The sequence below is a fragment of the Megalopta genalis genome, chromosome 13 (assembly GCF_051020955.1).
Source record: "Megalopta genalis isolate 19385.01 chromosome 13, iyMegGena1_principal, whole genome shotgun sequence".
NCBI lineage: Eukaryota > Metazoa > Arthropoda > Insecta > Hymenoptera > Halictidae > Megalopta > Megalopta genalis.
In genome coordinates this window covers 8,488,661-8,514,175 of record NC_135025.1, presented here as the reverse complement: position 1 = coordinate 8,514,175, position 25,515 = coordinate 8,488,661, and the positions used below count along the sequence as shown (strand labels likewise).

Below are 25,515 nucleotides of genomic sequence, written 5' to 3'. Positions count from 1 at the left end.
GAGAATTAATTTACAAACGAATTTGCAAACGAAGTTACTTCAAAAGGATGCAACGATGACTTTAACACTAGAAGTTCATCTGATAATTTCTTGTAAGAACTTATATGTATACATAAAAATACAATGTGTATAAAGGGTGAGTCATTTAACTGTATTGCCAGAATTGACTTGCAAAAGTACTTGTTATATGAAAAAATGTTCCAAACGAAAGTTGTTTGGTATCGAGAGAACGTCCAATGCAATAATTTCTTTTGCCATTTCATTTATTTATCAAGATATTCTTTTATATGACAAATAATTTCATATTTTTATAATATCAAAAATTGTGAAGGAAAAGAATCAGAATCCAGTCATATTTAATGGTCTGACAGTTCTAGTGTTAAGTAAGTTATATAATATGTAATATTTATATAATTTACGTAATAATTTTGTTATTGCACTTCTAAAAATTTTCTGTCCTCAAATTCTCAGTGGCAATTGCGAAGACACACCTAGTACTGACTGTTCCTAAAGATCCGAGAAATATGTTGCATTTGCTATGGATTTTGTTATACCTATAAACATGTATTCCATATAAACATAATATAATTTTAAATTACATTGATCATTTGAACGTGCTCACAAAATGAATTTCAGTATTTTGTCTTCTGTGTTCTCGCGCGCGCGCGTTCTATTTAAATAAATTAAATAATTCCTGCAAATGTGCACATAATAGTATCTTTCTTTTTTTAGTGTGGAAGTAAAATAATAACTAATAAATGTTTATTTATATATATATAATCACAGTAAATAGATGGCAGAAGAAAATTCTAAATTCATTTTTCTCAAAAACGAAGGCCGGAACTTAAAAAATCGTTAAGGTTCTCAAGACTGGCTTTTCTAGAGGATTTACTTATTCTTTTCCAAAAATAAAATAAAAATAAAAAAAAAACGATTTCCAACTGTGACGGTTCTGCTTGTTAAACCCGAAACCCGATTGTCGCGTTAGACCCGAGCATATTTCAATTTCATCAATACTCCCGGCGGTAACCGTAAAAACTGATCGATTTGGCGCGGAATGACTCTATATATCAAATTCAACGAGTTTTTCGACGGGAGCTTGCGCGCATCTCTTTTCGAATGTTGGCAAACGAGCGACAAAGCTTTTAACCCCGGAGCATATTTGGCTGAAATTGAAAATATACGGGGACTTCGGGACGAGCCAAGAGTAAGCGTGGATTTTGTTTCGATAACGCTTTCTGTAACAACGGGAAAATAACTGATTTAAATTGCAGTCGATATAAAAACAACCGTAGCGCATTAATTTTCGAAGAAAAATGATATCCGATGTTTCCACGCGGATCTATCCTAAACGAAATATTTGTCGTGGCCGCGGTACGAATTTTTATAGAATTTTCTATTTCTATACAGCTGATTTCTTGAAAACTTAATTGAGAGAAAATGTTCTTTCGCCGTATGAAAGATTTATCACAGCAAAAATAAACCAATGCTGCTATTACTATTTTATCACATAAATGCTTTCTCGTGTTTCGTATGCACAGGACTGAATCTTTCCCTTTCAAAAATTTACTGTTTACGAAATTACGTTGTTCTATAATTTGTTCACCGATTGCCTAGTCGACTATTCTAACATCTTAAAAAAGTCATTTTAAGAGAGTGATTCCGTTTTAAAAGATATTTATGTGTGTGTGTGTGTGTGTGTGTGTGTGTTTTAATGTTACGTTTAAATTAATTATAAAGTTTTATTTAAAATTGATATCAAGGTTAAGTTACTCAACTAAACTTATCAATTTCAATTTGATGAAATTATTTAAATACTTTAATTATTTACTGCTTGACGATGGTGATTAGAATAACAATAATAATGATAATTATAATATAACATAGTAATGTAAGTAATCAAAATATCTTTCTTTTCAAATCTAAAATTATATTCCTTCGTTCTCAGTCTTGCAATCTTACATTAGAATATTGTAACATTGTGAAATTTGTAATCAATGAAAATTGTAAAATCTTTATATACGTAAATGTTGGGTTTGAAGAACAGATGACAAAAAAATTCTCTATGAGTCAGAATTGACCAGACGTCCGCCCTGTGCGTGGTTGCGTCGGAGTCCGCGCGTTCCGAGGATTAAATAAAACACTGTTGGAATTTTATTTAAGAACGCATAATAAATATTCAGGCGTAATATCAGTGTAAAACACGAACAATCGTATGACGTAGAGAAAGACACGAAATCAGTAATAAAAACAGAAACGAGAGTTTCACCTTCTTTCTCTTTCTCCCCCTCTCTCTCTCTCTCTCTCTCGCTCTCTCTGCAAAGACGCTTCGACACATCGATACAACCATTTCCAACAAATACACGAATCTTGTGACATTTTTAACACGTTCCGTGCCACGTGTACCATCGATGGTACACGCTTGCATGTTTACTTAGTGAACTGAACAAATTGTTTACAAGAAATTTAGAACCGAAGAAGCAATTTCCACCGCAAGAATGGGCGTTGATAAGTTTCTGTTACGTTGTTATGTGTACGAGAATTAATAATTGCACGTAATACATCAAGTTTTAGTAAAATATCAAAGTGTGAAGATTCGAGTAAAAAGAGCTCGGCACGGAACGTGTTAAGGTTGCGACGTGCCGGTCGAAGTGTTCGATTCAACAGCAAACGAAAGATCCGGAATGGACGCGAACGTGAAATTTAAATTCCACATTTTCTAATTGCGACGCCGGTACATTTCCTCAAATAAGATTCTGTCCGGTTCTGGGATGTAGCCGCACGCAAGGAAAACAGAGGGAAAAAAGCAGAGAGAATCAGAGAATGAATCGAGTCGAGTCGACTCGGCTCGACTCGACTCGACTCCAGGAGGGTCGAAGGAGAGTTCGAGGGAACCGTGCGCCGAATGAGGGTGAATTTGGACGAGGAGAGAGAGGGAGAGGAAGCAAAGGAGAGAGAGTCCATTAGCAGATTACGTACCCGACCCGCCTCGCTCATTCACCCCCCGCGATATTTTTTTCTTCTTCCCCCTTTCTCCTTCGACCGCTAACGATTTCCCTCTCTTACGTCTCACTTTTAGATTCGCCCTGACTAAACTTCTAAGCTTTTCTCCGCAGCAGGTGTGCCCCATTGCTCTTTGGACTTCGTCCAAAAAAGATTATTCGATCTCACGTACATGCATCATGTAAACGCACTAATCGGAATTTACCGTTTTAATATCATGTACAATATGTATGTATGTATGTATCGAGATAATCTTTTTATATGGAAGTAGGCATCGCTTTACTCAGTTGTGACGCTGACTTTGGCCGCGATCCATCGATCACTGCGTTGACAGCAGAGTTGAGCATTATTCGAATTGTTTCGAAAAAATATTTATTAGTATATATTTATTATATATTTATTAGTATAGTTCACCGAATGAATTTAGTCGAATATTTTATTCGACTAACGATTACTCTTTATTCGTCAAATTATTCTATCCATTCATTCGAATATAAATTATTCGCATAATTCTTCATTCGAACGAGTCGATTGAAACGTTTCGTCGAATTGAGCACGAAAATGCATGTTTTATTAAACTAACCGCAAATGAATGTATCGTCGAATCGAACAGAAATTGATGTTTTACCAAAGTGTGAACACAAACGAATGTTCTGTTAAATTGAATTCCACATAAAAGGAAACATCGTCGATTTATATCGATAATCACTCTTCCCTGGCTGTCGTAAGATTTATAGCTTAAAACCGCATGAAAGATAGCAGACCATTAATTATTATCAACTATTCCCTGTGAGAGCGCACGCTCGACGGATAATTGTAGCCGAGAGTTGCCGCGCGTCGAAAGTATTGTGCTGCTAAATTTTTATTAAATCAATAATCGTCAAAGAAGACTAAGAGGAATTAGCGCTTTGAAACTGCCCACGGGAAAATGGCCTACAAAGGGGCCCTTCCCGTGGCAAGCACGGGAAAAAGCGGAGGATGCTCTTTAGAACGGCCAAACGAAGTTATCAGATCAAACAGCAGCGCCGTTATATTAATAAAATAGATTTGCCCGGGCCGCTCAAAGTAGAAGGAACGCCGTCGTCTCCGGCGTAATTTTGTTTCGCGCAGCTCCCGGTTTAATCGTGTCGCACTGAAACGCAACTTCTTTTTTTTCATCGCGATAAAATGGACATCGTTGCTAATAGTTCGTAACGTTATTTCGCGATTCCGAGTACTCCTGTCTGAAGAAAGTTTTACGTTCTTGCATAGCCGATGCAGCGATCTCCCGTTAATTACATCGTATCCTTTAATTTGTGCTCTTGAATCATCTTATCGCGAATTGAGCGAAGAAACTGCGACGATCCTTTCGGCACGGAAGTATTTATATATAATATTTATATTTGCTGAATAATGAGGTTTATTGATGAATTTCACGTGAAAACAATTTTACAGTTTTGAATCAATTTAGAAGTAAAATTATATATTATACTTATAATACATTGGATTTGTTACAAAAGGAATGCATTTTTACAAGTGCTACAATTTGATACATTATATTATTTGCAGGGTGTCCCAAAAATGTCTCGTAATCCGGAAATGGCGAGTTTCTCAGATCATTTGAAGCAACTTTTCCCTTTACAAAAATGTTCTCCGAGGCACCGTTAACGAGTTATTAACGAAAAACAGTGACCAATAAGAATCGAGTACAGCCGACGCGAGGCGGCCCAGCCAACCAGCGCGCGAAGCCCAGTTCCGCTTATTGGCTCGGTCGCTTCGCGCCAGCCGAGCTCGCCTCTTATTGGTCATGGTTTTTCGTTAATAACTCGTTAACAGTGTCTCGGAGAAAATTTTTGTAAAGGAAAAAGTTGCTTCAAATGACCTGAGGAACCCGCCACTTTTGGATTTCGAGACATTTTTGGACACCCTGTATAATATATTATATAATAAGTATAATAGTATAAAAATAGGTATAATATATTATAGTATAGTATATTATAAAATATAATAAAATATATTATAGTATATCATAAAACGCACAGACTCTCTCTCTCTCCCTCTCTCTCTCTCTCTCTCTCTCTCTCTCTCTCTCTCTCTCTCTCTCTCTTTCTAACACTACATACAATTTTTTAAAAGCACTTATAATTGCAAAGAATATATTAATAATCTAGATGCAAAACGCGGTTTCTTGTTAAGAATTCATTCGAAATAGTAACAGCAGAAAGCCTAATAACTGTACACGAGGCAAAAGCATAAACACAAGTTTGCAAGCATCAGAATCGCCGCTGTTAAGTTCGATAACCAGCAGCGGCGCGTTTGCATTAGCATATTAACAGTAACAATTATCGCGAAAGATAATCGAATGCGTGTAACAACGTTACGGCGAGAAGGTACATCGAAGCAAACACAGCAATATTTACTCCAAATATTGTATTTATATTTAATTCCCAGCAACCTCGAACACATTTGCAGACGCGAATGCCGATAAGCCGATCGAAAGCACAGTTAATTCTATTTCAAAGAGAAACGAAAACAGAAAACGTTTCGCGTTCCTTCCGCGGCCGTTCCAATTAACCAAAGTAAACTGTGATTTACGCCGGGGGAGAGATCGACTTGTATAACGGGGGTAACGATTTTACAAATTGACACAGTTTCGCTTTCTCTATTAAAACGAGCCGGTGCTTTCTAGTTTTGTTGAATTGCACCGACGTCCTATGAAAACAGTTTTAGAAAAATAGTTTCTATGCAACCTCTTGGCGCGCGATAATTCTCATCTAGGATAAACGTATCAATTACTGTGCCCACTAGAATGACCGTTCGAAGTTCTCGACAAATTCAAACTATTGAAAGAAAAAACTATTTTTTTAATCTATTTTTTTACCACATTTCTCAAAACATTGAAACATAATCTTGACATTTATGAAGATCAAGATGGAGATTAGCAAAAAGAAAAAAGAGCTATTGCTTGCACATGAAATAAATAATCACTGTTTGATTACATGTAATCAAATACATAATCGTATTATTATTCGAACAGCTTATTCGAGCAAAGAATTACGCGAATAGTTCGTTCGAATAAATGGATAGAATAATTCATCCGTATAAGTTGAATATTATATTATAATTATATAATATAATATTATATATTATATTATAATTATATAATATAATATTATGTATTATATTATAATTATATAATATGATATTATATATTATATTATAATATATTATTATATTATATTATATTATATTATATTATATTATATTATATTATATTATATTATATTATATTATAATTATATTATATTGTATTATTATATTATAATTATATAATATTATATTATAATATTATATTACATTATAATAAGTTGAATATTTTTGTTCAACTCAAAAGTTCGGATAACTATCTTAGATGAATTCGAAGCAATCCGAATAAGGCCCGACTCTGGTTCTAATAGGAAATGTCGCTTACGATAAATCGAAAGAAGACAGTCGGAGAGGCAAGATAAATATTCGCAAACTGTTATACGAAGCCGTAGGCCCGGTCTTACGACTCGCGTTACGATTCCTAAAACAAAGTGGAACAACCAACACGAGGAGGAGCTTTCGAAATAATCGAACAAGGCAGGTTATCAATTTCGTAAGCGAGGGGAATACGGAGAGGAGAGGCCGCGAAACGGTCGCACGCGCCTCATAAGTAAATTACCAACTGCTCGGTTGATCCTACTTCGATTAACGCAGTATCAACACCTCGGAAAGCGAAAGGAAATAAGCTCGGAGAACGTTCGTTCGATCAACTCATCGGGATTAATAATAAGAGTGTTTGACGACTGATTTTTCTAGACGAGCTCTACCAATTACCTCGTCGATTGCCACTTAAGCCTCGATTATCGTCGTCTTCGAGAGTTCTCGATTGTATTAAGATGAAAACTAACAAGAAACGCTAGCCTAACGCGCTTACTTCTCCGATTTCGATGAAATTCAGCGGGTCTGCGGGTTCGCGCCGAAATAAAGTGCGCGCGGCTTTTCGTCGTTAAAAATTCAACAATTCCGACAATTCTGATGCAAATTTGGAAATGATCGAACATCGTATACAGGGTGTCTCACGTAACTGTCGCCACGACAAAAAGATGTTCCCAGCTAATCGCTTCAATTTCTTTTTAAAAGGCCACGACCTTCGGATGACCTCGGCGTAAAAAAACGTCGATTTCACTTCTTTCGAGATCAAGCTCGTCCGAAGGACATGGCGTAACTGGTCGTTCAAATCACTAGTTCATGAATTTCATTACGCGAATTACAGTAACAATAGGTACAAATATACATCGTGCCATTTAAAAAAAAAATCAAGGCGACCTTGATGTTTTGCAAAAAAATATATTTTTTTAAAATTTTATATTGTAATTTGTAGCCGGCCAGGAACTGATTAACTTTTCCTGGAACATATTTGGACATTCCGTACCCAAATTTTCACAGATTATGGCCATTCTACGATGCTCGCGTTGAAATATATTTTGTATTACTCTGGAACATTTTTATCAATCTTATTCACAATTTTCAAACGCATTGCAGCGCTAATTCACGCGGGATGCATAATATACCGTGAAAAAAAGCATGATAATTTACGCGCTTTCAGCCTTACTCAGATATGCAGCGACCATACTTGCGGCAAATAAAGTCACGTGTACACGGTGCGATGTGGTTGAAACATTTAAGCTGCACTCCTTTTGCACAATAACATATCATTTAAAATTCGTGGCGGCTTTGAGTGCATTGCGGCGCGAGTGTATTAGTAAAAGAGGAAACAAAAGGGAAATAATGGCACGCGTTGGACGAGGCTTTCGGCTTTGTGGCACCGGTTTACGACAGAAGGGCCATTTACCGTTCTTGCCGGTGCGCAAAAAAAAAGAAGACAATACCAGAAGTACACCGCCACGGACAACTCTTTAATCATAGATCACGCGGCCGAAATGCAAACGTTGATATCCGAACCAGCAAAATTTTAGATATTATCTAATGGACGAACGACAGCTCTTTGTGGCGTTATTTCTGTGCACTCTGCATTTCGTAGCTGTTAACGTTTACCTTACAAAAAATTGTTGCCGCTGAAATCGTTCGGACGAGAAAGCATTTTTGAACGAGAAATTCGAAATTACCAACTTTTTAATTAGAGTTCGACAACATTTTATTCGGATGACGGACAAGATACAAGGATTAGCGAATAAAACTTGATTCGACATTATCGAAATAAATATCCAATCGAATAAACATTGATCTAGATAACAATTTATCCGAATATTATTTTTATTATTTGATTTTATATATATATATATATATATATATATATATATATTTGATTATATATTACTTTTTATTATTTTTATTATTTGAATAAAGATTCATCCGGATGAGAAGTTATTTGTTACTCAAGTAAGAATTTATTTGAACAGGAATTCATTTGGAAAACAATCGATTCGAATAAAAGTTACAGTATTTTCCGTAATATATCGATTAATTTCTGCCGTGTTAATTTTTACAATTAACTTCTTTTCAGCCGCTGCATATGTAACAAAAGAAGATGTGATCATGTCAAAGAAAATGCGCTTTATCAATGTTCTGATGAACGCCAAACTGAGAATTATTTTCTTCGCAGACAATTTCAACGAATGCACTATGTAATAAATGATGTAAATTATTATACTTCGTCAATTAAATTTTCAACATAGGTGCAAGTTACCGAGATAGTATAATACAAATTTTCTTTTTACGCAGAGATCAAAAATCTATTTTCACAACCTCATATTTTTTCGTCATTCCAATCAATTGCAACTTTTGCAAAAATTTGTCGAGGCATGCGCAGTGAACTGAAAAACGTTTGCGGTTTAAAAAAACGCCCGAATAATTTCGTGACCTGTATGCGAACCGATATGTATATATGCACTTTTTAGGGTGGGGCCCACGGTGAATGCACTTAACTATTTTCAAATACATATTACGAGGAGGTACGAAATGATCGATCGCCGTTAGACATCTGCGCACTTTAAAGGTACCAGCGAAAAGCAATCTCGGCGCTGAGTAAAAATCGTGACTAGGCCATTCTCGCATCGGCAGGAAATTAATCATAATAATTCGACTACCGGCAGCCGACCGGCGATCATTCTGATCGCGCCTTCGTCGTTCATTATTCAGAGTTGGACGTGTTACAGTCAGTAAACTTGAAATTTGCAGATTCACGAGCCGATAAAGTGTGACCAGCAGTTCGACGATAACTAATCGTCGATAAACAAACTCTCGATCGAACAACCTTCTCTTCTTCGTACTATTTATTTATAGTGCATCATAGAAAAATGTGTTGTTGTGAGCACACATTTCATAAATTAAAATCTTTTCGTCGACTATTATTTTGTGGATTATTTCTTTCCGAGCAGGGCATTGCTTTTGCAAACAATTTGTTGCGAAGATTTCATAAAATAAAATCTTTTTGCCCACTGTTATTTTCAGCATTATTTCTTTTGGTCAATTTGGTATAAAGGAATAACGCAATAATTGATTACTCAAAATCCCATTATCTCAAATGAATCCATATTATTTTTACTTTTAAATAACGGTTGTGTGAGAAACTAACGGGCTGAAATAAATTCTTTCAAATAATCATATTTTACTTTTATTTCAAATAAAATTTGCCAAAGTCCTAACATTTTGTCAAGAGCAATTTGGTTAGTTCGAGTTCCTTCAAGATGTGAGTAAATATCATTTTATGTGATTATTTTAATTTGCTGTATTATCATTTCATTAATGGCCGTTCGACGTTTTATTTTTTATCGTTACTGCATAATAACATTTAACGTTCATCATTTTGCATCAGTCTAATAATTGCTCGTTGTTCTATTGCTACACATAATTTTTAGTTAAATGCGCTATCATTTTGTCCAACTGTATTTTCGTAAATTACTACTTTCAAAATACTAAAATACTCTTCCTTCAAGTAAAATAAAATTATTAGGCTGGCGGAATTAAATTCTATTTCATTTAAATACGTTTATAGTGGTATTTTGCAAGTTTGTACATGAACAAAACCTTGGCTGTAACGTTGAATAAATAGAAATTACGTTAATTTCAAAGTGTGCTATCTTTTCGTCTAAAAATTAATTGGATGACAACAAAAATTTCAAATGCTTCAACAGACGAAAAGATAGCGCCAGAAGCTAATTCGATAGTGAAAAAAATGAATCGGCAACGCGCGCGCGACGAACCGAATGGAACGAGTTTGGTGTTCGCAAACATTTTGACGGATTCGTTCGGAACGGCACGAAAACGTTGAAATCGTGGTCACGGGAATGAGAAAATAATTCGATGCAAGTAAGAAAGGATTAACGGCCGTGTTGGGGGGTCCCGGAGGAGGAAGTTGACCCAGGTGCGGCGCGTCTTCCATGGCGAAGGTCGGATATCTCGGTGGATGCAAAGAAAACAGCTTGCAACTTGTCACTTTCCCGTGACTCGCGTATTAAGTTCAGCTCGCACGACAGAGCCGTCATGTTTTCCTACGGGGGTGGTCCGTGCGCGTCAAAGTGTTAAAGTTCTTTCTTGTTGTCCGGTCCGGCAACAATAAAAACGATCGCGTCCGGTGTGTTGTTCGTGCAACGAGCAAACGGAAAGATGAACGATCGTGTTTTTCTCGTTCAGATGCAAACGGACGATTAAAGTTAGGCACTTACGATCGGATGCTATGCCGAACAGAAACAAGCAAACGATTAACACGTTCCGTGCCGAGCTTTTTTTACTCGAATCTTCACACTTTGATATTTTACTAAAACTTGATGTATTACGTGCAATTATTAACCCGAGAAAGATAACCTACGTCGCAGAGGCGCCTGCGAAGACTGTTGATTTTTGTTAATTTTTCATAGAGGTCTAGTGATTTAAGTTTAAAATTACTTAAAATATAAAAAAATATAATATAAATGCATTTTATTCTTACAATAATGCCAAACCTTTAAAATGACTAGATTAACTTAAATAAATATCCATTGTTAGTATAAAATTGACGCCTTAGAAAAGCATGCGCCTCTGAAGCGTATGGTTATCTTTTACGTACGTTGTCATATGGTTATCTTTCTAGGGTTAATTCTCGTACACATAACAACATAACAAAAACTTATCAACGCCCATTCTTGCGGTGGAAATTGATTCTTCGGTTCTAAATTTCTTGTAAACAATTTGTTCAGTTCACTAAGTAAACATGCAAGCGTGTACCATCGATGGTACACGTGGCACGGAACGTGTTAACGTTACACGCCACTAAACTCCTGGAGACGAATGAAATTTCAATTATATCGTTCTCCTGATTCGGTGCTACAAATCAGGGATAGAAAAAGGTTCGGGAATTTTTTAATAGGTTCTAGTAGATTTAGTAGGTTATTCTTGCCGTTAAGTTCCAGTGAAAATACGTGAAAAGAAGTTCTTGAAAATAGAAATTTTCAAGATAAATTTTTAAGAATCTATCGGGTTGGCAACTAAGTAATTGCCGATTTGTTCAATGAAATAAAAAATTTCTTTTTACTTGGAATGAAGCTTATATCTCTCTGACAACTTGAAAATTCCACGCTCGTAGAAAGTCTGATGCTTTTCGGCCAAAAACTGAGTTAAGTGAGATTTTACAGCGTCGTCATCGTTAAAAGTTTTACCACGAAGGGAGTTGTTCAGAGATCGAAATAAGTGGTAATTCGATGGCGCGAGATCAGAGCTATATGGTGGGTGTAACATCAATTCCCGACCAATATCCATCAATTTTTGCCGAGTGGACGAAGACGTGAGCGGCCTAGCATTGTCCTGCTGGAAAATGACACCTTTACGATTGACCAATTCTGGTCGCTTTTCCTTGACCGCTGCATTCAATTTGCCCAGTTGCTAACATTCACGGATAATAAAAATAACATAATAATAATAATAATAATTCTATAATATAACATTTACGGATATCATAAAAATGGGAGTGAGAGAAACATCCTGTTGTAACAGGAACAGATATTATCTTCGAAAGTCGTCAAATGCGTGAAAAATGATCGTCAGAAACTTAGATAGACAAGTGACGATATTTCTATACTGGGTCCAGATGGACCCGTGTATCAACCGTCCGAGTGTTGATGAACCGCGACGAATGAGTAAAACCAAAATTATAGCCGACGTCTGACGACGAATAAAGAAACGTCGCCAAAGTGTCGCTACGGTTTTATGCAGTTCTCCTAGCATCTAATTTGGAAGATGCATTCACGGCGTCTGTCCTTTTATACGAAACGCCACTTTAAATAACTTCGACGAGCGAGAAGAGGAATTGCATCGGTGTGTAAAGTATGATTGACACTAAAGGCAGACACTGAATTTTTATGGTCTCGTAACACGAGAAACATCAAGATCTATCGGACGATGTAGGTGTACTCACCCGGCAACATCTTGGACCCGCGTCTGCAATAGCGATTTCTCGAACGGTTCCTCCGGGATCAGGCTGCACAGCAATTGCATCAGGCTGTTCGCTACGATTCCGCTTCCGGTCGAATTACCGGACACTTCTTGCACCTGAAGCTGGTAGTCGAGCTTCGTCAGAGTCTGCGAACAGACGGGTCTCATTGTTCTTACACTTTGTAAATAATATACCTGTGTACAGAAAACATAAAATAAATTCAGTATTAAATTCCATACATTTTAATAACGATAATTATACCTTCTATGATAATAGCTTCATTTATTTTTATAATTTCGCTATAATTATTTCATCAATAATTACTGTATTAATAAAAGATTTCGTCATATCGGGAAGGCAACTCCGACGGACGTGACGATCTTTTTCGTCATGGAAATTTTTAAAAGTAATAGTTCAAACGCGACTACGATGTTTTTTATAATGTAATATACTAAGGGTGCCAGAATACACCGAAGAAAACTGTGTAACAACTAACAGGATATACGATATTTAACAACAATTCGACTAAAGCAGGCTGGAAATATTTGATTTATATATATCTTCTAGGCACGTCATAAAATATATTATTAAAATAAATAACCACAAATTCAAAAGCAATTTTCGTTAATTCCTTTATTACTGTTACAATTTATGTAATTTTATTATAGCAGAAACACTGCTAAAACGAAACAATAGCGATCAGAACTTCAAGCGAGAATATCTCAAAAATGGAAACATGTGACCTGCGGCGATCTTCCTTGCAGCCATAAATATATACAATCGTAAACAAATGTTGATCTTTTTTCCACAATTTCATTATTTGTCCGCGTTGTGCGACGCGTTGATAAACGCGCAAGACAATGCACTCGGTAATATACTGGACTCCAAACGAGCTCGGTATTCCTGCGCCGGATCCTTTTAAGAACCCGTATCGCTTTTTTCAAAGCTGTCCCGTGGAAACCGATACCCCGAAAATTGTATTGTCGACTCCAGCAACCAGCTACCAGACGGGTGGTCGCATATTTTCGAGCCTAAATATCACTCGGATGCTGGGGAAGACGAATTCCTGGCATGTTGAGTCATTGATACCGGGTCTCTCTTGGCCTGAACGATCAACGGTGCATGCATACAGGCGACATTTAAAATGCTAAATTAGAGGTAACGAGTCGGAAGGTTCCGATAAGAATTCTGAAGAATATGGCCCCTAAGCGTCCGGGCTTCGATAGGTCCTTCGTGGAACACTTAACTGCTCACGCTTCTCCGTATTCGTTTAAATTTTAGGACAAAAATGGCTCCCCGAACCCGTTAACTCGGCCACCAAATTTGTTGCCCGTTTCGCTTGATTTAGCTATTAACTCGAGATTTTGCCTTCTCTTGATTCTCTACTTATCCTCGCGACAGAGCTGTATCTCGAGTTGGTGGAGTTTTCGGAAATATTTAGAACTCTTGTAGCATTAATTTTGTGTGTGTATTTTCGTGAACAATGACTCGCAGCCTTGAAGTCATCGAATTTCAAATTATAGTGAAAATTATAGTGAAGTATATGTATACAGTGGTTAAACAAAGCATTCGGACACTTTGTTTAAAACGATACAACTTTTTTAACACTGGACTGAATTACTTGAATTTTCTTTTTAGATGTTAGTGACAAAAGACTAAAAGCATTTTAGAAAGTCACGATTTTTTAAATTTGTTTCCTTGCAATAAATTTTAGTAGGAACCTGGCACGAGTATAGTTTTATAAAAATATCTACGTTCTTACTCAATATATTATGTAATATTTATTTATTTCAGTAAATGTACACTTGCAAGCGACATCTGTATTTTGTTCTATTTTTCTTTCCTTTTTGTGTAATTACTACCATATTTCACTGTTTACAATCAAGATGATGATACCAGTACATAATCTACCTCCGAGAGTCGGATCAAATTATTTTTTAAATTCTTACGCAATTCTTAATCCGTAGGTTACATGCAACATGCCATGTGACATGTCCATTGCGGTTATTTTAACACCAGTAATTAAAGGTAGCAGCAGAGTGACAATTAAAAAAATTATAATCGATACAATATTCTGTCATGGTAATTGCTTATTTGTTCCAATATTTATAAAGCATTTCTAAAGAACGCTCTCGATTCTTTGATTTTGGAGAAACCGCGGGCGATTTTATGTTCAATCTTTCGGCGCAAGTCAACAACTGTCTTGTTCTTCTTTATTATTTACATTACACGAATTTTGAAATTTATCTGCTTGAATGCTCCTGAGAAACTGTTCGTAATATTTTTCGAAGCAACGTTTCTTGATGCACTTAAAATTTTTTTCAGAAATTGCTTTATTTTTAAGCTTGTATCTCGCGTACGATTTCTTTTTCTTCTATTTCTTACCTCTAATCGAGAATTTCTTACTTTTAATTTATTTATTACTTCACTTATTATTACTTCTAATTTATTTATTACTTCCAATCGAACGTCTTTGCCTCTAATGAGATTGCTGTTAAAACTCGTATCACTTTCGCATAACGTATCCATTGCATTTACAAACACGCACACTAAATAATTCAAATATACCTTAATAATACGATTGTAGCAGCACATTCTAATTGTTCGGATGATCCGAAACATCGAAAACTGTCGATGAAATCGTGAACGCGTGTTCTAGAACTTCGTATACTTATCCAGAGAAGATTACGACGGACTCCGCAAAAACAACTTAATTCGGGTTAAGATGTTCTTGCGCCCGATGGACGCCTCAATTTATTCAAGAATTTTCGATGGTTTGCAAATCGGCAGAAACGAATCCGAGAATACAGAAAGAGAAAAGTCCGTGTCAGAAGAGATAGCGAGTAATTTGATACCGCAAGAAAGTAGCTTGATTCGCAAGCGGCTCGTATTTTCGACCGTTTGCATTGCAAGCAGACTCAGATTATTAGGGAGATTTTTTCCCTTTCTTTACGAGCGATCGAACCAGTTCCGAATCATCGAATTTGTCTACGTCTTCGGTAGAATCGTACGGATGCGGCGGCAGAAAACTGAACGAAAAGGGGCAAAACCGTGAAGGGGAACCAGCAATCTTGAACGATTTACGGGAAACTGTAAATTTGTTTCGTCAACGGACGAGATTGAAAGGCATTACATCGTGGACCCTACAGGACAATCGATTCCTTTGTGCAATGGCCCAAATTGTAATTCCTGCTGGATTGTATAATAGCGGAACAAGTCGTATTTTCCTGAAACATTTGCTTCTGGTTCTGTGATCGAACTGGACGCTATGCATCAGTTATTTGGATGAAATTGAGTGGAAAGAAAAGCCGATTCGACGATTACAAATCTATGAATATAAAGCTATATTTGTTTAAGAAAGAATTAAAAGGGATTCTAAAAAGTAATTGAGTATTTCCGGTTTTTCTGGATAATTTGTCAAGGATAATATACTATATTATCTATATATATAATAATAATACTATAATACATAATTATAAACTAATTATTAGTGTATTATTGTATTATAAACTATAGTACTATAATATAATACTATAATATAATATATATAATACTATATATATATATATATATATATATATATATATATATAGTATTATATTATAGTACTATAGTAATATATATAATACTATATAATATTATAATATGTATAATATATATATATAGTATTATATATAATATATAATACTATAATACTATATGTATTATAAACTATAATAAAATATAATATGGATATTGAAGTTTTGACTGCACTCAACCTTTCGCATAACTGTTTCAAGTACTCAAACCTATCTTATAACAGTTTTCGTCGATTATTATAACAGTCATGGTCTCCGCTTAAGAATAATCTTAAGCGAACAATTAAAAAAACGTAGCGGAAGCTTTGCGGACACCGAATAGAATAGAAACTTTGCGGTTGCGTTTTCGAGGAGCTGCGGAAAGCTCGCGGCTCGGATGAAATATGAGGAGCAGCCGAATTCTGGAAGCCGCGGAGAGGTCGTTGAAAAAGCGCCGATAAGAGGACGAGACAAAAGATTAGGTCGGGTCCTCGAAACGGAGCTTGATGGAAGCGGCAACAGAAGTACCCCCACGCACATTCTGCATGGAACACACGCTCCTTTCACCGTATAACCCGATTCCGGTGCGCGCGTGTGCGTGACCATGCTCGCGTGTGTGTACGTGTGTGTGCATGCGAGGGCATAGGTATGCGAGCGGTTCCACGTGTACGCGTGTGCGTGTGCGTGGGTGACGTCACTAAAAGCTCTCTCGCCGCTAATGCATTTGTGGAGGGAGATTCCCGGGGGAGGAACAGGAGAAGGAACGGCGCCAGTGCCGTATCTACGGGGCGTGAAAAATCGATCTTGAAATCATGTCGGCGAATTCGCGGACCGATTACGACGGATCATCGAGCGAAACTATTGACTTCGGGCGTATTGCCGGCGCACGCTGCCGCCGAATCGAAGAATTTTCGACAGAAATCGCAATGCTCGTATAAAAGCTCAAATGTTGTAACGCATTTGCGAAAATGTCAAAATTAGTTGTGAAAATTGTAGAAATTCGTTCGGGCAGATAAATGTCAAAATTCGTATAATTTGAGTAATAAAGGAACACAAGACACTCTTGTTTGCTGACTAGCATAAGAAAATTGAAACATAGAATTGTGTGCGGTTTCTCCAAAATCAGAGAATCGAGAGTGTTCTTGGAAGTATTTTATAAATATTGGTACAAATAAGAAGAAAGTCTGCAAATAGTTCTAGCATTGAAATGAAATTTCAGACGACGATAATGATTAATGTGTTTGAGCGCGGTAGAATTAACAATTCATTAACAGTACATCAAAATTTTTCTGCTATAATTTTACTTCATTTCTAGACAAGAACATCCGATAATCGCAAAAGCAACTTATATCTGTTCCAACATTTTCTTATACTTAACGACTGTGGCTATTTCAAATGACTGCATTTTGATCGTAGTTTATTGTCAATCGATAAAAATGTTTGATTATATTAGAAAATTTCGTTTTAATTATGTCATATAAAACGAGTAAATAAGCATTTCATTTGTCTTTCTGGCTTCCAAAGCTAAACTGGGTTAAGTTGTTTTTGCACGGAACGCCTCAATTGAAGTCTTTTCTTCATTTGCAAGGACTGTGCATATGTATAAACTGTTCAGTTTCTCAGAAAAATCTTTCATTTAAAATGTTTTGCACGGACTTCCATAAAAGAGGCGAATAACATCTAATGTAGCAGTATGTCGCAGAGAAAAGTTAGCTAGCCATGCAAGACAATATCTTCTTAAGACAAAACAAACAGAAGAACAGAATATTTTGAGTCGTTTTGTACTCGAACAATTTTTTCAAATGAAAATTCTTGCAAAAAAAAATACGTAAAACAAATAGAAAATTGTTTCCGCCGATAACGATTCTAATTGATTGAAAATAATATATAGAAATATTCTCTTAAATCCTTTTAATTTCCCTACAATTTAAAATTTCGCAAACTCATTCTTCTCATAAATGCATAAAACTGCATTCTACTGATTACACGCATGCTACAAATAAAACTATTTAAAAAAAACTACGCGCATTTCCATATCGCATTCGTTAAACCATGAAAATACCGCTACAAGATGTATAAAAAAGCTATTTACAAACAAATTTGTATACAAACGATAACACTTGTGTAATTCGCACCTAATTCGTTCTCGCCATTTTATAAATTACATGGTTCATGGAAAATCAAGATCCGCCTCGAGTAAGGTAATGAATATGAATAAGCTTTTAAATGTTGCAGCAATTATTGAAATGAACGATTAAGAAAAATCTTAACGACCGCCGCGACACCACATTATCAGAGGCCGTTTGAAAATTTCTGTTCCGCGAAAGTGCACTACATTAGATCGAGGCAGGTGCTAAACATTAAATGTGAAAGTTCATAGACACTGGATTTAGAATGCAAAGACATCGTTGAGCAGTACTGTATAGAAAATCATTCGATCGGAATAGTATAAATACTGTTTCTATCAATACCGAAGGTTATCAATATTAAATTGATAATATAATATTTCACAAGATTCTGTAGAAATCCCGAATGTATCGATACGTCAGTGAAAACGCGCGTGTTCAACCTCGCTTCTCTACTTTCAGGTGCGTTCTCTCCCCGTGCACTTCACTTATCCATTAGAGTTATGTGAAAACAATAGTATTTTTACTGTCAATGAAATGATATTTCCCAAAAATACAGTGTCATGAATTTTCTACCGACGAGGTACGTCAATGTTTTTTCTTGAATACACAAATGATCGAAGAAGCTTTCGTGTTCAGATTCTCGCGTTGATCCTTCTAAACGTAGAGTTAACAAATGAATAAAAAGACTATAATCGGTTTAATCGATTATTTCAGTACGTTTTACTTGCAATAGTTTCATCCCTTTTCTAGATTTTTTTTATAGGGAACTCCGTACAGCTAATTCAAGAAGTAAAGAAATTGACAATGTGATAATATAAAAGTACTATCACTTAGATTATTAGACCACGGATTTTATGTATTTATTTTAAAAATGGATAAGTGAAACACGGACTAACGAACACATCAGAGTTATTATTTGAGTTTAACACATCGGAGTTATTATTTGTTACTAAGATTTTATAACGTGAAGTCGTCCGTTTCGTTGCATACCGATTTTATATAAAAGTTATATAAAAATTCTGCTTACGGTCTCTAGTACAAGATATATGTATAAGATGACGTTTGTCATAAAAGGTTTAAAGTAGCTATCACTATTACTAAGCTCCTCTGTTTCGCATTAACACGTTCCGTGCCACGTGTACCATCGATGGTACACGCTTGCATGTTTACTTAGTGAACTGAACAAATTGTTTACAAGAAATTTAGAACCGAAGAATCAATTTCCACCGCAAGAATGGGCGTTGATAAGTTTTTGTTACGTTGTTATGTGTACGAGAATTAATAATATTGCACGTAATACATCAAGTTTTAGTAAAATATCAAAGTGTGAAGATTCGAGTAAAAAGAGCTCGGCACGGAACGTGTTAATTAGTTTTGATTTTGCAGGACTTTGGGGGCTTCGTGTTCGAACAGTCGACGCGCTAGTGCTATTCTGCAATCGAACAAGAGATACGGCATGTTCCAGTTATGTGACTCACGCTGTACATGTATGTATGCAGAGTGTACTATTTACAACCGAAATTCTTCGATGGATTCCAGCAACCAGCTTACTGACTCGTGCTCGGGGAAAGAGTTAAATACTCGAAGAGAGCCGGCTTCAGAGTAAAGGACGCAAGCTGAAGCCAGCGCTAAGACTCTTAATCCTTATTTTGACAAGTCGGACAGGACAGGTATGATGGTCTTTGCCTTCGTTTATTTACCAACCTCGAAATGAGCTCGAAAAAAGAGCAAGTCGACAGGGAATCCGCTCACGCGTCACCGACGCGTAGATTCCCGGTTTACTCGCACTAGCGTATAGTCGGTTATTAAAGTTTTCAGAATGCAAAGCTGTTTCTTAACGAGTATTTAAAATTTTACTTATAAATATATAAAAATATTATTTATATTTATATTATAAAAATATGTATTATAAATAAATTAAATAATAATAATATTTATAATGATTAAAATTATTATAAATATATATTATAAAAATATATATATATAAATATATATAAAATTTATATGAGTTTTTCTGACAGATAAGAAATTTATGACAGTTTTTTTCTCATTGTCAGATGACATTTTTCGATTTTTCGAAATTTCGAAATGATATGAATCTGATCAACCGGAAAAATTCCTTAATATTTCATTTTTATAAAAAAATGTTACAAAAGAGTGATTTATTAATAAAGTTCTTAAAACATAAATTAAAACGCATGCTTTAATTTACTGGAGTTTTATGGAACAAAAAATAAATAAACTTTAATTTAATTGGAAGAGAAAATAAATAAACATTAATTTACTTTGCATCCGTTTTTTAATCCTTTCAAAATTGGCAAATTCTTTAGAAAATGAAGATATTTCCCTAAATCGAAGCAGTGGCAAAATGATAAATAATTATAAGACAGTTAGGAAGAGAATGACACAACTTATATTAAGCTCCCTCTAATGAATAGTAATAAATTCAAAGTTCATACTTACGATGAGTAAAGAATTCAAAAGTATATGTTCCATTTACATTAACAATTTTAAAATGCATATAAAATTGAATAAAGAATTTCTAAAATTTATCACGTAAAAAAGACAATATATAATTAAACATACCTCTAGATGTTGAAGCAAAAGATCTAAGATGACCAGAATTTTGTTGCTGGATAAAACTACTTCAATGTTAGTATCGTTCCCGCTGACACTAAGCTTATACACGCGACACACAGAAATGATGCTTCTGAAACATGACAAACATTCTCTGAAATTGTTACCCTAAAGAAATATACCGTAAAATCTCTTAGTGTAAAAAAAGGCTTCAAATTGGAACAATAAAATAAAAATAAAGTAGGAGCAAAATTTTATATCGATTCGTCTTTTAAACTTTCTTCAAAATTAAATTGTACACGTACTTATTTGGTAAATTGTGAGATGCATTTTGCATTTGCAGTCCTAAGTTTAATAGACTTGTTAGAACGTCAAATCCATTTAAATTTCTAAATGCATTTTGATCGAGTGGACACTGAAACATTACATTAAAAATATACAATTAGTACAAAAATGAACAGTTCCCTTCATTGTTTAATAAACAGATGTGTACTTTTCTAGCATTTGGAAACAATTTCGATGTATTTTAACAAATCAAAAGAGAGACTGTTAATCGGAGAAAATGAATCAACTTTATCTCATTCCTATTGATTCCTACATTTTATTCTTTTTTATAGTAACAATTGCATTGTGCTTGCATTAATTTATAACAGAATTTGGATCGCGAATTAAAATTGTAGTAGAATCGAGAAAAAGATTTCCATCGCGTAAGGGTTTGATTGTCAAGGTTATATTTTTTTATTATTGAATCGTATAGTACTCGTTAGGAGGAACAATGGTCGCAAAGAAACCATGCATCAAAATTCAACAGTTCTCATAAAAAATAATAGCAAAGTCACATTATTAGTATTACATGTTCCATTATTAGTATTACATCCACCGTATTATAGAGTTGACTGTATTTCACGGGTAACAATTTTTTTCTAGGTGTAATATAAAAATAGCGACTTACCAATTTTGAAAAGGCTCTTGTTATTTCACCTAGACAACGTTCTAGAGCAGCAATGGCGACACTTGACCACGCTGTTTTCGAATGGTTATTGTATAATCGATCCAGTTCCTTCAAATTTCGACGGAACTTGGCTTTATTTGTCGACTCTGTCGATTGACTTACATCGCTCTTATTATTGTCTTCCCATTCTTTGCCACGTAAAATCATGCGTTGTTTCATTTTTCTGCATCGTCTTTTTAAGGCTTTCTGTTTCTCTTTCGCAGCTTTAATTTCATTGGAATTATTATTATCGATAACCGAGATCGGTAGATCACGTATTTGCAATATATTAAATCGCTGCAGCTCATCTCGAGATGGTTCCCGACCATCGTGTGTACTTCGTACTGCTTCAACGTGTGTTTTTCCTTTCAAATGACTCAATAGATGCACTTCATTCGTTATCTGTAAACCAGAGAACCATATGTATTAACATAAATAAATTAAAATACCAGTCACAACGGAATGCATAATGCAACTCAGTGAAAAATACTTACCACTGTTCCACACAAAGAGCATTGCTTCTGGGCGGGATATGATTTCAAAGTTGGTGGAACTTCCTCTGATCTTAAAATCGAAGATTCAACTGCTTTTTGTCGAATCTGCTCTATATTTTCAACATGTCTCCTCGCAGATTCTTGTTGTTTTTGAGCTATTTTCTTTTGTAACTCTTCTTGATTCGCTAATTGAGCTGCATGAAGGGCCGACAAGCGTTCCTCTCGATCCCTGGCTTTTTCTCTTGCGAGTTCCTATACATATTTAATAGTTATTGGTACAAATTTGTAATAATAAAAGATTATTTGAAATTACCTGTCGCTCCTTTTCTCTTTCCAGCTGCATTTTACCAACTCTTTCTTCACGCTCACGACGAGCTTGCTTCATTTTCTGTATACGCAGTAGCCTTTCAGCTTCTAGAGCTCGCCTGCGTTCTTCTGCTGCAGCTTCTTTAGCAGCCTTTTCTTCCTGCCTACGTTGACGCTCTTCTTGAATTCCCTATAAATCAGATTATTGTTAAGTGCAACAATAACTTTTTATTAGTGACATGATATTAAATAATATACCTGTAATCGCTCTTCTTGTTCTTGACACAATGCCATGAAATCGTGCCTTTTGTTTTGTGCTTCAAGTTCGTTAATAAATGCAATTTCTTTCAATTTGGAGTCTTCGTCGTGAGCTTTTCTAACAATTTCTAATAGGTGCTGTGTTCTATTCTCTTCTGCTCGTTTCAACTTCACCTCCATTCTCATTCTCTTGTCCTCTATCAACTGGCTTTTAGCACTCTTAACGTCTTTCACTTTGTTCAACAGTTCTCGTAATCTCTGTGATTTCTCCATCAACAACTTTTGACGCTTATGTTGTGCACAAGCCTGTTTTGCTTGATATCTCCGTAGTGTCTCAGGTAGTGACCTTTTTCTAGATGGAGATGAAAGCTTTTGATGCAACTCTAATGCTCTGCCAGGATGACGAGCTACTAGAGCACGTAACTGTGCAAGCGTGTCCACACACTCGGCCCAAGACATTCCCTCTAACACATTTCCATACCTATAAAAATGTCAAGTTAAATTCTGTTCCAAACGAAAGGCAAGATAAACGCAACAAATATGCTATGTACCGATCTTCTAAACTGATGTCGTCGGACACTGTGGTAGGAGATGTTGCTGGTTCATCTTCTATCTCAAGAACCATCTCACCATCTGTCTCATCAGTTTCTGTGTCAACATCAGTTTCCGCACACCCTAACTCTAAAATTTGCCTACGCAAGGATGCTTCTTCATCTGATAACTGTTGAGACCGCTGAGAATCAGCCTCTTCTGTTTTTCTTTCCTCTTCTAAAATTATCCTTTCTCTTTCCGCTTGAGCAGCCATAAATTGTTGTATACGTTTTTCGAGTAACTCTGCATCGCTTTTAAATATAGCTGCAATCATCGATGTAGAATTTATTTCATTCAAATTAACGGTGTTTTTGAAAACCTCTTCTACCTTATCTTTAATGGTAAGGCTTGCGACTGACTCCCCCTTCACCTTTTCTACCTCGTTACTTATATTTTTCCCTTCTTTCTCCACAATACATTTCTTTTTTTGTTTGCCATTTCCATCTGGAGTCAAGCATTTCTTCTTATTTTTCTCTGACGGACTTTCTATAGATAGGGCTGGTAAAGAGGTAGCGGTACTCGGTTTGTGGAATCTTGTAGACATATTTAAATTATGAGTACTTCCTCTTCTGCAACGGCCTCTAACTGTTTGCCAACCATCATTCTCTTCCTTTGTTTTTACGGTAACTGTCTGTTTTGTTAATACTTCTACTGAACCATTTATATCTTTACTGCTCTGATCCTTTTTTAGTGTACTTTGCTCCGAGATCTAACAAAAACAATTACATTTTAACAGAAAATGATCAGGAATATTCTGAATACTAATAAATAGTGATGAATACCTTATTATCAAAAGATTGAAATCGTTGCCTCACTATGACGGATGTTCCAGGTTTTATTTTATTCGAAACAGATATATTTCTGTCACTTAATGTTGTTTTACTCCGAAAAAATTTAGGGGTTTCAGGAAGGCCTGATTGTTTCGTTTTAGTAACCTTCATTTGCGATACTGTAGAATATGCTGGCTTGTTGACATGAATTAACCCTTTATTTGAATTATTGCACGACATATCTGACACAGTTTTTGTAACAATTTTATTATTTATATTATCACTCACATTGGACTGTGTTTTTGGTTTTTGGGTAACTTTATTTGAAACTTTTGTAATACTCTGTATACTTTTACTTGCTACAAGGATACTATTATTTTCTTTTCCCATGGTGTTAGAATCTATTAATTTATTTTCAGCAGTTACATTTTCTATGCAAACAGCTTTAACACTTTTCCCTGAGCTTTGTTTTTTCACTTTAGCATTAATTTCATTTTTCCCTAGTCCTAAATCATTTCTAGGACTTACAGACTTTACCAGTGGAGTATTTTGAGTATTCAATTTATTATCTGTAACAACAGATTTAGAAAGTTCTTTTTCTGTTGTTGTAATTAATTGTACATTTTTATCATCCTGAATTACTTGCTCAGTTTTCTCGAGTATTACATTAGAATCTGCTACTTTGGTAGAATTACAGTGCAATGTATTTTTAACTGGTTTTGAAACATTTTTGGAGTCCAACTTGCTTTTCTGATCACGTTGCGAACTCTCGTTTGGTTTTTGATCTATCGTAGCATTACCACTTGTTTTTGAACATATTACATGTTTTACAAGGGTTTTATTTACTTTCACTGAGGTTAGTTTGTCTTTGTTCAATGTTTGACTTGTTCCTTTATCTATTGGACTTTTACATTTTTCACTTAAATTTGAATTATTTCTGGTGATGTTACCTTTATTATCTTTGATCAATTTATGTGCAGACTCTCCTTTTATTTGGCTGACTTTATTATCTGTGGAAATAGTCTTATTTTCTGAAATAATTTGGTCAACAGGACTTCGACACATAGATTCAGTAGGGCTCATTCTTTGCAAAGGACTAGTGGATTTTGGAATCATTGTAGAATTCCAGATACGACAAGGGGATGTTTTCCTAACTTCCCATGCTAGGGGAGTACGTCTCAGTGGTGGTGGTGAATTTTCATAGGCCCATTTTACTTTAAACCATTCAATCAAATTATGGAAATCTCTTGTATAATTTTCTAAAACTAGTATCACTTCTTTACATTCTGAAATATTTTCATCTTCTTCACATGTTTGATAAATACCATCAACAGCTCTTTGCAGATTACCAAATAAAAAAGCCCAATACCTTGCCTGTAATTCTAACATAAAAGAAGAGCTATTTA

The 25,515-nt window shown here is 35.4% G+C and overlaps 1 protein-coding gene across 4 annotated transcripts in view; it reads right to left on the bottom strand.

Moving 5' to 3' along the window:
• Positions 1 to 25,515, bottom strand: part of ssp3 (short spindle 3) — a 66,052-nt gene that overhangs the window by 39,109 nt on the left and 1,428 nt on the right. For 3 of the 4 annotated variants that reach the window (XM_033476803.2, XM_033476805.2, XM_033476804.2), the window contains exons 3-11: positions 24,122 to 25,491; positions 23,300 to 24,048; positions 22,749 to 23,229; positions 22,498 to 22,680; positions 22,185 to 22,436; positions 21,652 to 22,092; positions 21,005 to 21,114; positions 20,709 to 20,832; positions 12,419 to 12,630 (exon numbers count right to left, since the gene is read on the bottom strand). In XM_033476803.2, the coding sequence (XP_033332694.2) occupies positions 12,419 to 12,630; positions 20,709 to 20,832; positions 21,005 to 21,114; positions 21,652 to 22,092; positions 22,185 to 22,436; positions 22,498 to 22,680; positions 22,749 to 23,229; positions 23,300 to 24,048; positions 24,122 to 25,491 (3,922 nt within the window). The remainder of the gene's footprint in view (positions 1 to 12,418; positions 12,631 to 20,708; positions 20,833 to 21,004; positions 21,115 to 21,651; positions 22,093 to 22,184; positions 22,437 to 22,497; positions 22,681 to 22,748; positions 23,230 to 23,299; positions 24,049 to 24,121; positions 25,492 to 25,515) is intronic. The other variant, XM_033476806.2, reaches the window with a different exon arrangement.